Genomic DNA, 19,629 nt, shown 5'->3' with positions numbered 1-19,629 from the left:
ATGGATGGATTATGTGTCCAGTGTTTATTCACAATGAGAAAGCAAAGGCTAAAAGAAATCTAACTCCAGTTTTTCTCTCTCTTTTTAAATGTATGTTGTAGAGAAGACTGTTACCAGAGATGCACTGTGAAAGGACAAGAGTTGACAGGTCACAGGCTATGGCAGGGGAAATTTGAGACACACTTAAGGAAAAATTCTTCACAAGGTGAACAGCGAAGTGCTGGAATGAGTAGCCATAATCTGCATTGTTGTGGGTATTCAAAACTTGACTGGATAAGATCCTGGGTAACTTTATCTAGTTTTGATGCCATATCTGCTTTGAACGGACAACTGGATGATCTGACCACCAGCTCTCCCTTCCAATGCCAGTATTTCTGATCCTATATTCAATAAATTTGAAAATCTGAGAGCTGTGCTGTGCCATTGTGTCAAACTGAAGTTATTTTGCTGATTGTAGTAGCTGCACATCTTTGTATAAAATAGCTACTCTAGTAAGTGAAATAATGTCAAACAAACAGTACAGGGTCTATAGTTTGTAGTATAGGCTTACACTTCTCCTGAACCAGATTCCTGCACAACTGATAAATAAAAACTCTTAGCATGGCCGGCATGATACGGGATATCAGTAACATGAGAACAACAACCCACAGCTGACAGAAAAAAAGGAACAGAACCAATCCCTATCTGGATAGGCTTTGATAAATACATATCAAAAGACTGCATGTACTTGGAAAAGTTCCTGTATTTCAGATATGGCTTTTTTTGATACTCAATATTTGTTCTCTTCAGTCATAATCAGAAAAATAAACATAATCAGAGAGATTATCATAAATAATTTTCACATTAAAAACCCTGTCATCTTTATAAAAAGAAGTAAAAAATTAAGACATAGGATGAATTTCACCTAATTTTTGTCCTACCAACAGGTACCTGATGAGCCAAAGCAGAAAAAGCACAGGAGGGAATTACAGATTAACTTTAGGGCTGTCATGAGAATTTTTGATCCCCTTTCAGATTATTACTTTTTATAATTCTCCTGTTCTCTGAAAAACACTTTGCCCCTCTGCAAATCATTGATAAAGAAGTTTCTTATTAGTCAGAGGCAAAGCCTTAACTATTCCCTTGGGTGATATAAAGAAATCCTAAACAGATTTGCTGAAACAGAGGAAGGTCTTGCTTGACAAGAGACACAGAATGATACTATAACTCAAAAGACTGGTGAAAACAATATGAAAAAAACCTTTTTCAGAAGTTAATTCTTCTGTGAATAAGCAATTGACTACGATTCAGGATTTGCTTGGTTATTGTTTTGTTGTTGTGCTATTCCTAGCATACAGCTGATTAATCTATGACCTTGGGCAATTCATATGCAGTTGAATTTGGCCTTAATCTTTCTGTGCCTCATTTTACTCATTAGTATAAACATTATAATAATACCTGTCTCCCGAGAGCATCGGATAACTTCATCAGCTTCTACTACTAATAATACAAGCTCTATAGTTACTTCAGTTTACTTTATAAGAAACAGTTTTCTGAAAATAGTAGACATGATATTAATAATAAATTAAGCCCACTGGTGATGTGCTTTCAGTATTACTTTTTAGTAATACTTAAGTCAACATAACCCACTTCTCTGTTAAGAGAGTTGATGACATAAACCTACCAGTACAATTATATAAGCAAACTGGTTTAAAGGTACACAATGCCAAACAAAACTTCCCTTCCATATTAAATGCTTCTCTGAGGTTAGTTAAGGAGAGGGCTGGGAATAGCCATAGAGGGTTCAGTCAGGCATGCAACAACTAATTACAGCAACGATTCCTAATTTATCACTCATATCACCTACAGTTTTCAGCAAATAAGACTGCTAAACAAATCATCAATTTTGTTCAGGGAAAAGTTTGTTTGTTCTTTATTTTCTGCATTTATGGAAACAAATATGAATTTTAGCTTGACAGTGCCTCTCCAACTACTTTTTTAGCTCTGCAAATATGCAATATTCTGCAAAGTACAAGAAAAAAAAGTCACAAATGTGCTTATGTCACCAACCTTCAAATGCTCTTATATTCAAATGCAACTTTATAAAGTTGAAATAAATTATACCTGACTTTTAAGAAATAGCTCTTTAAACAGTGCCTAGAAACGTAGATAGGTGCCTACAGTGATTTTTAAAGCGCTTACATGCTAAATTCTCAGGAGGCTTTGCATCTTCAGATACCTTATTATGCAAATATCTTTGTCCTGTTGCATTTAAACAAGCTAACCAGACCACGGCAGCTTAAATTGAAATGTTCACAGTACAGCCCAGTTGCATGCACACATATCCCTGAGGTGAACAGGGAAAACAATGTTCATAGGATGCATGTATGCAGCTTTAGGATGGATTCATAGGATGCAACAAGCTCCTTGCAAATAAAAAATTGTATTGTCTTAGTTATGAGACACATTTGCAAAAACTTTTAATACAAATTTTGGTTCAGCTCATATTTTATATAAGGAGGAAGGTAGACTTCAATCTGAGTCTTAGGTAGCATGATGGACAGAAAGCTAGAAGAATACTGTAACAGTATACAAATTATTCCAGAAATTTTTAAGGAGGAAAGAATGAGAGTAATTTCTAAGTAAGGATGCACATCCATGTGGTAAGGGACTGGGATTTTAGGTCTAGGACAGATTTAGAGTATTATCTGTTTGAGAATTATCTTTTTGCATTCGAGATCATCCATCCTTATGACTACAGATAAGAGAGATTTCAAAATTGTGTCAAATTAAGAATTGAATTTTTCCCACCATACTCTGAATGAAAACCCTCATGACTACTACTACTTCAAAAAAATTCAAAGATTTAGCTTTCAAGTGGCAAAACAACATTGAAATTCCATCACCAACTACCAAAATATTTGACACACTCTTATGTAAGGATTTTCCAGCTCCGTTCTCACACCTACCCACACCACTTACCTACACACGCCACAAACCTCTATGTTGTCTGCAGTGTTTGAAACATGATGAATAGCTCTGTTCCCCCCCACCCCGATACTCTTAACACTTCCTAGAAGCAGCTGCACTAACCCTTTGTTACAATAGTGAGGATTTTCCCTATTCTGTGGTTTCATTCAAACAAACAGCAAACATCCAGGAACACCAACCACCTACAGCATTCCTCAGAGAATCTTTACACCTCATCTTTACACCTCCCTCTGCCTTCAAGGTGCTGTATAGGGGCACAATGGACCCCTGCAGCTCACAGAGGAAGAGGGGATAAAAAAGATGTTGACTCATTAAGAAAGGAATAAATGGGATGACACTTTAGTGGCTGTGGAAGTTTAAATTTCAGAGTGGGATGAAGTATTTTCTTTTAGAAAAGGAATGGCACCTGCTACATACTTTTTGAATGTTGTTGCTGTATTTTGATATGACTAATAGTCTCTGAAAAAATGCCATTGAAATAAATCTACATTCAAAATAGTATTTTATTTCGAATTAAAAAAAAAAAGGAGGTCCAGTTGGAAGAATCATTAACTGTCACCCAGTCTGAACACCCACAAACCCTCTACTTTCTTATGAAGTGGTGAATGTTGGAAATAGACTTGTGATGTAAGTTTAGCATTTACTTCATCCAAGTACATACAAGTTTTCTGAGCCTGAAGACTAACAAGGAGTCTGGGAAAATTCTTAAAAAATTCTCATAGAAAAATCAGAATCAAGAAAAATGTCATTATGTGCTTAATGAACCAAGAACACTATGGAAAATTACTGATACTTCTGGGAATTGGTTTTACAAAACTCAAACCCAAAAGTACACTTATGTAAAAAAAAAAGAAAAGAATCGAGCATTCTTGGTTTGTTGTTAATCTTGGCAAAATTTACAGATAGTCGTGGATAAATTGATCATGGTGGTGTTCCACTGTACCAGGGGAGGCTTAGACTGGGTATCAGGAAACATTACTGAGAGAGTGGTCAAACACTGGAACAGGCTTCCTAGAGAGGTGGTTAATACCTCAAGGTAGTGTTTTAAGAGGCATTTGGACAATGCCCTTAACAACTTACTTAACTTTTGGTCAGCCCTGAAGAGGTCAGGTAGTTGGTCTAGATGGTCACTGCAGATCCTTTCTGATAGAAATATTGTGTTCTATTCTACTCTATTCAATTCTATAACAGAAAAAAGCTTCACAACACCCACGTGAATCAAGTAAACCATTCACCAACTGTGTATTGCAATAAAGCAGCCAGTTTTTTACAGGGTTATAAAATTTCTAAACAAACATTATACAGCAACATCATACAGTAGTTTCAGATGCGAAGTGTAGAACAATATTGAGCTAAGTATGAATGAATAACTGACCTGAGGCTATACTTTAACTTCCATAAAGTACATGAGTTTATGAATGACTATATGCATTCAGAATCTCAGTACTTGAGCTTATATATAATTTAGAAAGAAAAGAAAACACACTAAGAGACCAATATGTCATGACATGTGATCATCTACGAACGAACTGTAGAATTTTCTTCTGTTTCTCCTTCAGGTATTGAGTCAACTCAAATGTACTTAGGCAGAATTACAACATAAAGGGGCTTTGTTATATTAAGTAAATTGCAGTGCTGAAATGAAGCCCAAAACCATATAAAATGTATTTAACTAAATATTTCATACATTCACTGGGTCAGCAGCATCCACTAGTATTTCCCATACTTCACAACTTGAAAATAATATGTGATAGGCATACCATTGCACGGAGACATAAATAAACCAGTCAAAGCTCTGAAGATGCAGTGGAAAATGTAGGATGCTTCAAATTGAAACCGTCATGTTAAAATTGAAATTTAGAATGTTTGATATGTTTGTTGATGATGTTTGACCCTGTAATGTTTCATGAGTATGTATTTAGGTTGTGATCAGGTTCAAAATATGTGAAGCTATAGATAATATAGACTTGTTTACAAAGCAAAGATAAATTAAAAGTTCCCTATTAAACCAATGCTATGTTCTCTGGATTCAGTTGTTTTTTCTGATCCTAAGACAGTCTACATTAACCTTCTTAATTCTATTTCCGTTCTTATTAATACTGTGTCTGACAACACTGTAGTTTATATTTATCCTCTGACCAGTCTTATGAAATACTGTTACCCTCTTCATTTTTTTTCAGATAAGAAAGAGAAAGATTAAACGACTCTGAGGTTTATTTCTTAACCACCTTCCTCTTCAACCTCTCCTTAAGCCCAGTTCCATTCCCTGATATTTGTCTTCTTTGACACATTTATTATTTCCCTCCTAATAATGTTTTTTAAAGAAATAATATAAAAACTCACTGATACTATCTTTTTTTTAAATGACAGAAATCTGTCATGATGACTTTTCCATTTACATTAAGTTGAATTTTAAAGACAAGACTTGTAAATAGTGAGAACAGAAGAAAAAATATACAGACGCAATGTTTCATAGAGGTATTTATCTTCTGGGAAATGTTAAAAAGATCACAATCTAAAATGGCATTTTTATAGCTCTGCTGTCTAAAGTAAAACAAGTGTCATAGAAAATTTCAATGATAGTAAGTTATGAAACTTGGGCCATTATCATTTATTCCTGCATTTATACTTCAGTTTTATTCATGTTTGATTAACTTCAGCTGGTTAACATCAACTTTAGTGCTATCTTATTTAGAGTTATTTTTTTACACATTGTGAATTTTTATTCTTTTGAGATTGCATAATGAGTTTTTGCTGGCAGCTCTTGAAAGAAGCAATTTATAGGGCTACAAAGGTATGAGTATTTCCTCAGCATGCCTCCCTCATATGTGGAGTCATAACAAGGAAATCTACAGCTCTTAACCCCTCATTTTATACTTGAACAACAGTGGGGGCAGAAGTTATATCAGTAGAGGTTGAATGGTAGAAGATCAAAGCTAGCATTAGAGAGGAAATCAGGTGTTAAAATTCCAATGCCATGTTGTCACCCTGGTGCAGAGGTTAGATAGACAAGTGCTGCTGAGTACAACTGTTCAGATGCTGAGGTGTGAAAACTATCTGAACTGAGATTCTTTAAAAAAAAGATCACCAAACATAACATCATCTCCTGATTGCAAGGAGGAGGATACTCAGCATTTATGTAAGTGAAGTGTTTACGCAGGATGAATTATTCTTTCTCCTTTTCTCCTCAGGGTGGGTCAACTGAGAAGATATAATGGTTCATTGCTGCCTGTAAACCAATTCAGTTCAGTAAACCTGCAGAATCCTTCTCCTTTTAGTTAGGTGTTTTTGGGGTTTTCTTTGGCCAAATTAACAAACTGAACTGAACTCACCGAGTCAGATAGGCACCTAAATTAACAGAAAAGAAGATGACGGAGCTTGCAGTCCAGCCTAGGGACAGGGGAGGGTGATAGAGTTGGCTGTTAAGACACTCAGAAATGCATTTTCCATGCAACACCACACTACGGGTAGTGGAGATAAATGCTATTCTTGAGGCTAACACTTTTTTTTTCCCACAGTAATTTCAAGACTGACAATCCAACCAGATTTCTAAACGATACATAAAAAAAGCCCCAAACAAGGTGGGTAGGGAGCAGAGAGGGGAGGGAGAGGGAAAAACCATGAGATTTGTAAGAATGTAGATTGTTCAGATGATAAAAACAGAGTTGCTGACACTCTCCTGTAGGTAACAGAACAGCAAAAAATAATATCATGTAAATAGAAAGACTATAATTGTTCTTTTTAATTAATTTGTTATGTTGAAATTAAACCCACTAACAAAACACTGCAATATTGCCCTCTCTCATGCAAAACAACTACAAAACAGAATTATCATCTGTATTACACTGATTCATCAAAAAAACAAAGACTGAAAAAAGCGGATATGCAAATAACAATTTCCCTGAAAAGAATTTAGATTTAAGTACCAGCATTAACCCAAATTTGTTATTGTCCCAAACAAAGTGAGCATAAAACACTATCGCTCTGCCAGCATAACGTTTCAAACTTAATCAAGAAAACCACCTGAGCTAAATTAGATCGCTGTCCACTTTGCTGTAATATTTGAATAAAATCCAGTCCGCTTTGATCTCAGTAAAACCGACAACCAACTCGAATCCACACCTATGTCAGTGACTATTGATCTCATATTTCAGGTCTTTCTTCCAGTGTTATGAAGGGATTATTGAAAGGATTATTTGAAAGGCAAATGAGCAGAAGATGAAAGTGTGCACATGACTGCCTGTTTAAACTGACTGGGCTTCTCCTGCTCAGGGTGACAATGAGGCAGACTTGGTGCTGTATGAACTGCCACAGAACAGAATTTTGTTTCCAGTCCACGCACTAATGGGAAGAATTAGTTTCCTTCTGAAGTCTCTCTTTTATTAACATAGTTATCCAGCATGTTACTTAGCTTGAGCAAAAGATTTCTTAGCATTAAAATGAATTTATTGTTTAGCATTCAGAAACAGAATTTTTGTGTGCTAAGATGTCCATAAATGGAGTGCGTGTGGCCTGTGGTTGCCTGCAATACCTTTATCCGATATGTCTCTGGTGGCAGTAACTAATTTTACCTCTTTTCTTCTACCAGAATTTGTTTCTGTTTTTTTTTTTTTTTTTTTTTTTGTGTATTTTGTGAGTTATTTTTTGCTTTTTTTTTATTATTAAGGTGATGTACTTTGTATATTCGTTATGAAAATTAACCATTATCTATATAATTCATCAAGGTGGCTCCAGTAAAAAAAAAACACTGAAAGACAGTTATGGTAGCTAAATCCCTGATTTAAAATATATTTTTACCTGCATTTCAATTTCAGATTTTATGGAAAAAATATCCATAGGTTTTGGTGAAACTGCTGGAATTAGATATTGGAGAAGCAATTATACTTGATAAAAGCTATGTAACATATACTTAGTCTATTTGATATCTTCAGGATTTGTTTCTAATATGAATACAAGTCAAATGTTGCAGATGACACAGATGACCCTGTCAGTCAGGAGCAGCAGAGCTTCTAAATTCAAGCTAACATTAGCTTATTAGTTGAAGGATAAAATCAGGTTTTTCAGCCTGTTTTACAAGCCCACAGTTTCCATGCAGCCTACAGTAGTCTATGTGGGCCTCTACTTATCTCCCTCTGCAGATCACAGTGCAGCCTCGTTCAGGAGCCAAGTACATCTTACACTGTGCGGCTGATGAGTCATTTTTATTTCTCAACCTGCTCTTGGAGTTTGATATTACGCACCATATGGCCACAGCCTTCATAAATGAGGTTTTAAGGAAGTCATCCGATGGTAGAATGGAAATGGCTTTGCTAAGCAGCAAAGCTGATAATTGACAGGAAGAACTGAAAGTGATGGTTCCGTGAAAGGAAAATCCTGTATGATCCTGGTCTAAGTTCTTTGGCAGCATGAAAATGTTCTAATTTCTCTTACTGGTGTGGACACTTTAAAGGTAAACATACTTATAATGATGGTTTTTCATGTTTTTTGACTATTATTCAATCACTTTTTGCCCAGTAGAATTCAGTCATTTCTTGCCAGCTCTTCTACTACTTCACATGCACTTACACTCACTACATCTTGTGTTAGGCTTTCCAGCAATTGCTCCTGTATCCCTAAACTTATTGTAATCTTGATTGTGAACTCTCCTGTTTCTGTGTTTTCTGGCCAAATTTTGTCATCTCAGCAAATGCTCCTACATTGTCTAGTTTTATGGAAAAAGTCATCTATCTTTCTCCATAAACCACCAAAAAATGCCTTTTTTATGGCTTCTCAACTCAGATTTTTCTTACAGACATGCAGAGTCTGAGAGGAACATTCAACATAAGAGATTTGTGCGGAAATCTAAGTATTTTTCAGGTTTCAGGTTTATTTTTCAGTGAATAGAGGAAGATAGACTTCTCTGAGGAATAATTAGAAGTTGAACACTGGGGTCTAAGGTTGCTCTTTGCAGGAATCTTTGTCTTACGACTGTGAAGAAAATATTTTGACACTTGTGGATTGTGGGGGGATAGGATCATAAGGGAAGGAAGGAAGAGAAAGTCACTGGAAATAGTACAATTACCCTCAAATCCCTTTCCAGGGAAGAAGATATGTGGTCATCTGAGAAGAAAAGCGTGCAGACTAGGTTCCCTGGCCTCCTCATATATTTCCTTTCTGGTGAATATAAAGATACTTTCAAAGCACAGTTGAAAGGTAGCTTTCTAGAACGATTATTAAAGACCATTTCTACTTCTAAGCACACAGAGAAAACTTTTTTTCTTACTGTCTTAAAAAACTCCAAACTTTTCGCTAGTAGTCATTTAAACATCGCTTGTGCAAATTTGAAATTCTGAACTACTAATATTAAAATAAGTCTTTTTGAACTAACATTGTATTGCTGCTTATCATAATGTAGGGAAAGTAATTTCTTTCAGGCATTAACAAAAACCGAACACATTTGCTGTCACCTAGCAAGTGTTTATAGTGGTATTTTTTCCACCTGTGAGGCCATGAGGTACAATTAACACTCATTCATCGATAGCCAACACACAAAGGCTTAATCTTTGAGTAACAGAGCCACAATTAGAGAGGGTGACCATGGATCTCATGTCTAATGGTATCCACTGTTCCAAAAAAGTCACCAACAACAGATCATTGTCTTACATGTGCTGAAGATACCTGACCATGAAAAGACATAAATCTGAAAGTCTGTTCTGTCTTAGCCACACGGCTAATACCATCACTGCAGCTGAATTCACAGACCGCTGTTACTCCATAAATCTTTCGTCTATTACCAATTTTTATACGCTTAAAGTTTTTTAGTGAAAGGACCTTACCCTTGCCTTCTGCTCCATTTCCATCATTAATCTTTCATGTTGTTCTGCTATTGCCAGTGTTGCAGAATGGACTTTCTGATATATCATTTCTCCTTCCCGTGTTTGAAACGTGAACAGCCCTTCTCCTGTGTCACACATCCTGCAGGGAGATTTAGGCAAAATGGAAAGAAAAAAAATGAATGCTGTGTAATTTTTCCTAACTACTATAAAAAGTACACATCTCACAACGGAAAATGTCAACTTTTGTAGTTAAACTCTGAAATTCCAAACATTTGCAGCTATTCTTATAATTGGAGACAGAAAAATTCCAAGAGATGGGCAGAAGTTCATGAATGTAATCTTTAAATTTAGTTTTAGTCATCATCTGGATAGTGAAAAGCAGGCTTTAGCATGGAATAAAAACTTGAGGTAATAGAGTCAGTTATTACCAGCATTTTTCCAAATGTCTGCACTGGCGAGTGGGAAATAAATTTAATTATTTTAATCAATTGATGCCAGAAGAACATAGAACGTCATGACTTTGAAAACCTGACATTTTAAAAGAACGCTGATCAATTAAAAATTCTATTATGGTTAATTATTACAAAGAAGCTGTATGGAAAGACAGCATTAAAAGGGTTAAATTATAACTATCTCAGTGCATTTATGTGAGGCAACATCAAAAGCTATGTTGATAATTACAAAAGCCATTCTACAAAAGTCTGTTTGAGAATGAGAACAGTATTTCTGTCATATAAGAAGATAAATAACGAAAAAAATCCTCCAGAAACAAAATTTACTTTCTTCTTTTGAGACAGCAACTGCTGTCATCCTTATCTGTGGTATCAGTGGGGTATTATTTTGAGGAAGAAGAGTAGTACTGGGTGATACAGGAAATGAGAATAGAGAATAATGTTAGATTATTTTTGGAGGGTGTATATGGTGTTAAAGAGTGCTGCAATTTGATGGATTTATATTAGTAGTTCCATCATATTAGCAGTATCTGATTTCTGTATTTTTATAGACTTCTTGCAATTTTAGAAATGGAACTTCAAAAATCCTTTTTATTTGGGCTGATACTTCCAAGTAAAGATTTTCAGTTATCTGTGACAGAAAATTGTTGACTTAAGTCACCAATGCATACCATGCTTCAACAATAGGAGAATTTAGATTTGCCTAAAACACCAGAATACTTTAATGTTTTGGATGTTCATATTATTTTTAGAATATAGAATTTTGTTAATATTTCGGTACCTTCAGCATGGTCCCAGAAAGTCTGAAACATACAGAATTACAAAATAGTTTATGAAAATATGTCCCAAATAGTCTAACATATCTTTAGAATTTTCATTCTGTATGATTATTCATACACTGACTTTTACAAAATATTTTCACATAAAATTAATTAATTTTTGTATATATATATATATATATACATCTCCTGATATATTACATGCACACACACACTATTATATTACAGCTTTTAGAAAATGGAATAATTTTTTTCATGAGACTTATCTTTTTGTCAAATTAGAATACAGTTTCCTAAACAATTTTATTTCAAAAGTCATCTTACCAGGACTGTTGAGCTATATAAGTGACTGCTGGGGGTTCAGCAGTTCCTTTTGATTTCAAGGTTGACCAGTGAAAATAAAATCTTATTAACACTTACAAAATGTTTCCCTGTTCACTGGAGGAGACATGCTGCTGTGAGCCTCCTACAAAGAACTTATGCATGCCTGTGTTTGGGAAGAATAAAAAGTATTGGAGGTAGAAAGAGTAAACAGAGGTACTTCTGGAAAATACCTGGTGGAAATACTTACAAAGGGTCAACTGAGGTGTTGAAAAGAAAGTCATAGTCTTAAAAATACATAATTAATATTATCCATATTGACATTATCCCTAATTCTGGAATAAAACCCAGTTTTCTTCATTGCAAGATGTAAAGAAAATATAATTCATTCTGTAGACAGGTACTACTTAATCAGTGTTAACATGATGTGCCAATTAATAGATTAAAAAAAAAAGGTTTTGTATTAAATTCCAATGGAGATCAAGATCCCTGCTGTAAACATTTAAGACATTTTATAACCTTAGCCACAGTCCTCCAAAGAGCTTCTGGTAGAAATAAATTGTCTCCAGAGTTTTGTGACATTACGGCAACAGCCTTTCATATCCCTCGGGGCATCATATAGCTGGTACTGTGCTTTTGTGTGAAAAGATCTTAATAAAATTCAAACAGCATGAAATGGAAAGTCTGGAAAAAATGATGGGGTTTCAGAAACTGAAGGAAAATATGATCTTCTTGTTGGTTTCAGAGGATAAAAAATCCTATAGGGATCAAAACAAGGAAGTGGACAAGTGGGCATGATTAAAATTCAGGACTTAGCTGTATGTTTTCAGCATGCAAACCCCAACCACCACTGTTGCTGACCAGAGGAGCGTCTGTACTGCCTATGTGAGCCCTGGTGAAGGCAATGGTGTGGGCTGTGGCACTGCCCTGGCACCTGACCCACCATGCAGGGCAGTGCTGCAGGGCCCTGCTTCCCAAACTCAACAGGTGGCTGTGGTGGACATGTCATGCCAATGTTGGAAAGCTGTTAATGGCAGCCTTCCCTTGTGGGCTTCCCTGGCTAACAACGGATGATGTGCACATAGCTGCTCAAAATTGGAAGCGGGGGAGAATTATGGGCATAAATTTTTTTTTTTTTTTTTTTTTTTAAGTGTTGAATTCCCCTAACTCACTTTGAAGTTTAACAGGACTTGAAGCCCCCCAAAATGAAGCAGTTGTTATCTGGCACATTTGAGCCAGGCAAAAGCAGCAAAAAATGTTAGCACAAAACTTCCTTTCATCTGTCTAAACTTATTATTAATAATCTGTCTCCGAAGGAGATGAATCCCTTTGACAGAGTAAAGTTTTCCTGTTCAGCTCCTCGTAACACTATTCCTCTGATCAGATGAAAATCTGAGTTTAGACCTTCTAGCCTAGTCTATTCTAGTCCAGTTAGTGTTGTCTTGTCTTTTTTTTTTTTTTCTGTTCTATTCTATTCCAGTTAGGGGGACCCCTGGTGGTCTAGTGGTTAGGATACAGCACTCTCACCGCTGCGGCCCAGGTTCGATTCCCGGTCAGGGAAACTCCCCCGGGCAGATGGAGCTCGTCAGCCCTGTAAGGCCATCCATCTAAGAGAAGGTCACTCTAAACAAACCTATGTCCTGAGGACCTCACTGCCACTGTCCAAGCTCGCTCGGCCCCGGCAGATGAACCTTAGGATTAAAGGGTGGGCTCAGTTCAGCGCACGCTGTGTCTCACCTAAAAAATCCACTGCGCAGGCTCGAAGGGTAAAGACCTTTCCCAAATCTTCATTCGCGAAGACTGGCCATACTATTCCAGTTACAAACCAAGATCAGTAGCATCATTAAGGTTACCCTCAGTCTTTCTAGAACAAGGAAACATAGACCAAAATAGAAGCACTCCTAAGTATGATGGAGATGGGGACAGGGAAAGGGGTAAGTGTGCTCTCCTAAGCTTAAGGGTTCTGCTAAAAAAGCAGAGGACCTTTACTTATCTGGCTAACAGGAATGAGCTGAAAGAAGACTTCTTGTCTTGTTCTATTTATAGTCAAAACATAGTCAGTAAACCAAAACCCCTTTTTGTCCACAGCCCTCTTAGATGCCAGATAACTGTCCATATAAAGCTTCAATTTCAGGTTTAGCCATGCTAATGTGTTACTTTATTACAAGTAAAAATGAAATAATTGTGGGAAAATTCAAATTTCTCTATGTTCAAAGAAGACATGGTCGATCAGTTGCCAATTTAATAGCATTTTCATAACTTTTACATGCCCTAGAATCACTTTAGAGAACAGGCAGGACAAAGGTGTGGACCTCTTATTTTCCTGTACTATCACAGTTAAGCAGTGCAGCTCTACCAACTCAGTATGACCTTCACTGTCAAAAAAAGTCAATGATTTTGTATAGTTTAATTTTTTTATGAGAGACTTACAGTCTGCAGGGGCTTGAAAAATGCTGATCTATTTCTGTGTTTTTCAACTTTAAAACAGGGATGTCATTAACCTATGTTTTAGGATATTTAAGGATTCAATGCATTAAAATGTATGAAGTCCTTTGATGGAAATAGGAAAATGTGGGGGGTTTGCCTGTATTATTAGAGAATGATATAACAGGATAGACAATGACACCAGTAGATAAACAGTGTTGCAAATAATTGCAAATTTTTTGATTCTTAAAATGCTGCAACAGCTTTTCCCAATCATCATTGTTAGCAGATCTGGCTCAAGAGCCAGAAGAAAGAATAGTGATAAGGTGAGAGCTAAGCTTGTGGCCTAGGACAAGTTGGATTCAGAGATCAACAGCGAAATCTCTTGCTTTCATTCAAGGAAAAATTTCTGTTCAAGTCAAAGAGGTTTTCCCACCACTATTGTCAGATTTTTTCAACATTCCCCAGATTCATATAATGGTTTCCCACTGCCTCTGCTCACTATGTAACTTCAGTCTTTTAGATCAGAATCAATGCTATATATTAACCTTGTAGAATTCCCTTCAAAAAGGAAACTGTTGACTTGACTTGACCATCATTTAAAAATAGCAGTTTTTGCTGAATAGAAGTTCATGCTATCATGTCATGATTGAAGTGTCTGAAAAGTTTCATAGTGCAATATTCAGAAAACTGCATGAGAAGACAATAATTTGACATCTCAGCTTCATTTCACTATTTTGGTTAAGGATAAAATGCATTTTCATGATAATGAAGGTTGTCTGAAAACTGAGATGCCCAGGAAAATTATTCCCTGGTTTTAAAATAAAAAATAACTTGCAACTTTAAGTAGAAAAATTTTAGCTCTTCATATATTTACATCTAATTTTTACCAACAAACAATTTAGGATTAAAGAAATAATGTCTGATTTCTATACTCAAAAATGCATCAAATTACTTAAAAGTAACTAAAAAAGGAACTCAAATAGGAACTGGAAAAACATACTAAAAATATTTACTATTAATAACTGCTACTAATAACTATAGCTATTAATAACTAATACATAATAAATAACCACTATTTTAGTTTAGCATTTCTAGTTCTTGAAACAAAAAATGGCCTTTAAATTTTTAAATGAACAGATCATGAACAGGTATTGTCCAGTAATCAGAATGCTAAAAGTTACCAGTATGAAGCTGGATGCAATTGCTGTTGCATACTCCACCCAGTGTGTGGGAAAAGTGATTTCCTTAAAACAGTGGAGCTGTTTGCTCAGACACTTCAAGGAAACTAAGTTCACAGAATCAAAGAATCACAGAATAGTTAGGGTTGGAAGGGACCTCTGGACATCATTTAGTCCAACCTCCCTGCCAAGGCAGGGTCAACTAGAACAGGTTACACAAGAATATGTCCAAGTGAGTTTTAAATGTTTCCAGAGAGTGAGACTCCACAACCTCCCTGGGCAGCCTGTTCCAGTGCTCTACCTTCAACCTAAAGAAGTTCCTCCTCATGTTAAGGGGAAACTTCTTGTGTTTATAGCCACTGTTCTTCATCCTGTTGCCAGGTATCACCAAAAAAGTCTGGTACCATCATTGATGAGATCCCCTCTCAGTCTTCTCTTCTCTTGAATAAATAGGTCCAGCTCCAGCAGTCTCTCCTCATAAGAAAGATGCTCCAGATCCCTAATCATCCCTGTGGTCCTCCACTGGGCCCCTTCCAGTAGCTCCTTGTCTTTCTTGTACTGAGGAGCCCAGAACTGGACATATGATGTGGCCACTAACGGCTGAGTAGAAGGGGAGGATCAACTCCCTCGACCTGCTGGCCGTGCTCTTCCTGATGCACCCCAGGGTACCATTGGCCACTGACTACAGGCCTCCAACTGGATTCTACTCCTCTGTCACAATCCTCTGAGCTCTGCAACTTAGCCAGTTCTTGATCCGCCTCAGAAATGCTTAATTAGCTAGTGCTTATTTCCTCTATGCTGAAGAAATAGTCAGATCCCACACATGAGACCAGACCTGTTACTCTTAAGACGAGCAGTAAATAAAAGTCAGCCTTTCTTTTAAAGGCTTGAAACTGTAGCTACCAGTCATGAAAAAACTAATTGTTACGCAGTATTTAACTCTGAACTGAGACACTTATTTCTTGTGCTGCTATAGCTTTGATTTTCTAAAAAGTGATGAAAACTATAGCAATTTTTGACTCCAATTTAATTAGATTATCAGTGGAGACCCAGGAACACTATCTCCCTTGTGGATATCTAACTTTTATTCTTTCCTTGTTTGTTGTTATCTTTGAGCTAAGCCATTTTGACAGAAATCCTGTTTGTTCTTTGTGTGCAAGGAAGATACACACAGCATACACTAAAGACAGGCCAGCCAAACAGCAGACCTACTATGAAATGAATGCAAAGCTTCCCTGAGGGTCCAAATTCTTTGCTCATTCCAGCCTTCAACAAATTACTTGCCAAAGTTGTTCTTTTCTGAGAAAACAAAAAAAATTAAGGAAAGCAAATAAACTCTTTGTGGCAGAAGCATTTTTAGATAAAAAGCTCTCTTTATACCTAGGAATAGTTATCAAGAAAACTAAAAAATAAACTATGTATGTTTTTATGAAATTGTAAGTCAACTTCTATGTGGAAAGGATAGAAAAACAGAGGAAGAAAGAAGAAAATGGTTATAAGCATCCTAACTTACTACAGAACAGGCTAAAAAGGGATACGTTTATGGGGGAATCAATAAGAAAAAAGATAACTACATAAACAGAATATGTGCGGGATCTAGGAAAGGTCTATGGGTGAAGCAGAGAGAAGACAATTAACAGGAAATGTGTATGATGTGTAATTTATTCACATATACGACTGACAGCAGCCATGCTTAGAAAGACCTGAAGTTGGAACAAGGTCAGTGAAAGCTAGGAAAAAGTCCTGTGAAAAATATGTGAAAGGAAAATGAAAATCAACAATGTGAAGCACAGAAATGATACGAAGGGTGACATTCAGAACAAATAGACAGAGACTCTGAGTGTGGTCTGTTATGCGTTCCTTATGGGAATAATGACTTAAACTGCTATACCTTGCTGTCAGTATTTTAGAGTTTTGTCTGGAGTGTCAAATGGATATCCTGGCCATTTTATGATCTAAGAAGCAAATACTAAAATATTCTGATATACGAGGCATCTGCCTGCCCCCTTAATGACAGTTATTTACTGGCAAGAATATACAACGTGAAAAATCAATTATGCATGATAGCTACTAATTGCCAACTATAGACATTCCCCCGTAACATTTACTGTCTTGTTATTGCACTTAAACTGAGGTGAATAACTTCCCACTGCTCTTGAACATGCTCATGAGATATAGATAGTGGAATCTCCTTGAATTTGGCTCGAGTTAGTACAAGGAAATTCAAGTATTACCACACCTCTGATATGGCTCAGTAACTTGATCATGGAGCTTAGCCATGAAGATTTGTTCAAGGTCAGATCTTGTATTTCTTGAGTCATCCTCAGTGTTTTTAAATAAATGAACTAAAAGATTTCCATGCTATAAATGTAACTTTCCTACTAAGACAATTAATGGAAACATTTTGCAATTTTGAGAAGGAAAATGTTCACAGATGGAGTGGAAATGAGCGATGATGATTTGTTCCCAGATAGGTGGAACTCCACCACTCAAAAGAATCCAGTAGTCCTTTCTTCTAATATTTCCTAGAGGATCTTAATGCATTCCAAGTTGCAAATCTTTTTAAGATATTATATGCAGTCATGGTAACAAAAATCTTATGTGCTAGTCTGATGAATACACTGCTAGGCTTTCTAAGAAGAGATGTGATACCCTAAATATTTTCCTTTTTATAGGGAGAATTTGTGTGTGAATAGTATTTTTTCATTATAAGATTATTGCTTTTCCTGCCTAAACAAAAAGACCATTTAAGTGGTATAATACACCAGAAACAAAAATTTTCTCATGAAAACATGTTTTTCTTTTTTTCGTCAGACAGGAGAGATTTCTGCACAGTACTACTGGTAATTATGCCTCTTGGGATACTTCTTTTTCTCATTGCCTGTGCTGTCTCTACAGTCACTGTCTCTGTAATGCCCTCTGTGGCAGCACATTTAGACAAATGGGGCATGTCAGGGACACCAATCCATTCCTACATGCTTTCCACTTTTTGCTTAACAGAAGTGCAGAAAGCAGGCTGTGAAATTCTCTGGACTATATGAATGATTGTCCACTAGCACTGTAATTCTTTATTTCATTTACACAGGCTTTATCCCTGTCTATCATAAGATACAGTGGAAAAAGACATATTTTAGTTTTTTTCCTTAGGTTCAGTTTTGATAAGAAGGAGGATTCTGTCTGGGACTTGTTTTTGTCCACTAAACTTTCCCCTCTCTTATCATTAAAATGTTCTTGTTTATACTAATTACTTTGATGTATCAGAATAAAATTAACTAGTGTTAATTTTAATAGTTAAGGACAGTAAATAACTTTCAATGTTAGTTACAGTATAAAAAGCAGAAAAGTGAGTTTTATTGAAGTAATGCATAAAAGGTAGAATGTGGAGATTGACAAGCAATTATGAAATATATCCATGCGTAATAGCAAACATGCTGTGCAGAGGCTCTGTTTAATATGTCCTAGATCCTAGAAACTAAGGTATAGTGTGATAGGTTGACCCCAGGTGGACATCAGGTGCCCACCGAAGCTGCTGTATTGATCCTCAGCTGGACAGGGGAGAGAAAATACAAGGAAGGGCTCCTGAGTCACATTGTTGTTTCTGTTGCTGCTTCCTCCTCAGGAGCAGGACTCCTCACACTCTTCCCCCACTTCAGCATGGGGTCCCTCCCACAAGAGACAAACTTCTATGTAAGTCCTTCCCATAGGCTGCAGTCATTCACCAGCTGCTCTGGCATGAGTCCCTTCCACAAGGTGCAGGTGGATATCCGCTCCACTGTGGACCTCATGGACTACTGGGAGCCAGGCTGCCTCACAGTGGTCTTCACCACAAGCTTCACGGGGAATCTTTGCTCTAGTGCCTGGAGCACCCATGTTCCCCTGCCTTCTTCACTGACCTTGGTGTCTGCAGGGCTGTTTTTCACATATTCTGATTCCTCTCTGGCTGCAGTTGCTGTTGTGCAGGTCTTCCCCCCCTCCTTCTTAACTACATTATCCCAGAGGGGCTACCACTGTCACTGATGGGCTTGGCCTTGGCCAGCAGCAGGTCTGTCTTGGAACTACCTGGCATTGGCTCTGTTGGACATGGAAGCTTCTGGCAGCTTCTCAGCGAAGCCACCTCTGTAGTTCCCCTGCTACAAAAGCCTTGTCACACAAAACCAATACACCCAATACCCAATACACTGTTTTTCACCACTAGAAGAAATATTCTGGAGTCTGAGAAGTTGAATACAAATACTTTACTACAACTCCATTTTTTGTTTCTTCCTGCATAGACTAATTTCATAAAACATGATCTAGACATTTTGATGGGGGTAATTGAACTGTGCTGTTTGTGCTTCATCAACTTTAAGTAAGAAATATTCTAAGTTGCACAAGCAACCCTACAAGCAATACACACCCTCTTGTGTCAGTATTCAGTTCATATTATTTAAGAAATTAATGTAGATAATTAATGCATTTGTATAAGCAAAACAACCTTTTGACCATGGAGACTTCTGACAATGTAACATTTTCTTTAAAGAAAAAGTCACATTTATTAAAAAAAATTGCTGATGTTCTTAAATACACAAGACATTTGCAATGTTGACAGTTTAAGAAATAGAACAAACATGAAAATGTTGTTAGATAATTAGTTCTGTTAGTTTGTTAAGCTCAGGTCTTGTTGATAATGATAATGAAATACTATTTA

The 19,629-nt window shown here is 36.6% G+C and overlaps 1 protein-coding gene across 1 annotated transcript in view; it reads right to left on the bottom strand.

Annotated features, from left to right (window-relative positions):
- The window catches only part of DOK6 (docking protein 6), a 245,518-nt gene that overhangs the window by 53,718 nt on the left and 172,171 nt on the right, over nucleotides 1-19,629 (bottom strand). Inside the window, exon 6 of the mRNA XM_027651017.1 lies at nucleotides 9,786-9,924. Coding sequence (XP_027506818.1) covers nucleotides 9,786-9,924 — 139 coding nt within the window. The remainder of the gene's footprint in view (nucleotides 1-9,785; nucleotides 9,925-19,629) is intronic.

The sequence above is a fragment of the Corapipo altera genome, unplaced genomic scaffold (assembly GCF_003945725.1).
Source record: "Corapipo altera isolate COAL_440 unplaced genomic scaffold, ASM394572v1 24, whole genome shotgun sequence".
NCBI lineage: Eukaryota > Metazoa > Chordata > Aves > Passeriformes > Pipridae > Corapipo > Corapipo altera.
Note: the sequence above shows the minus strand (reverse complement) of the source record. Positions and strands in the feature narration are given on the sequence as shown.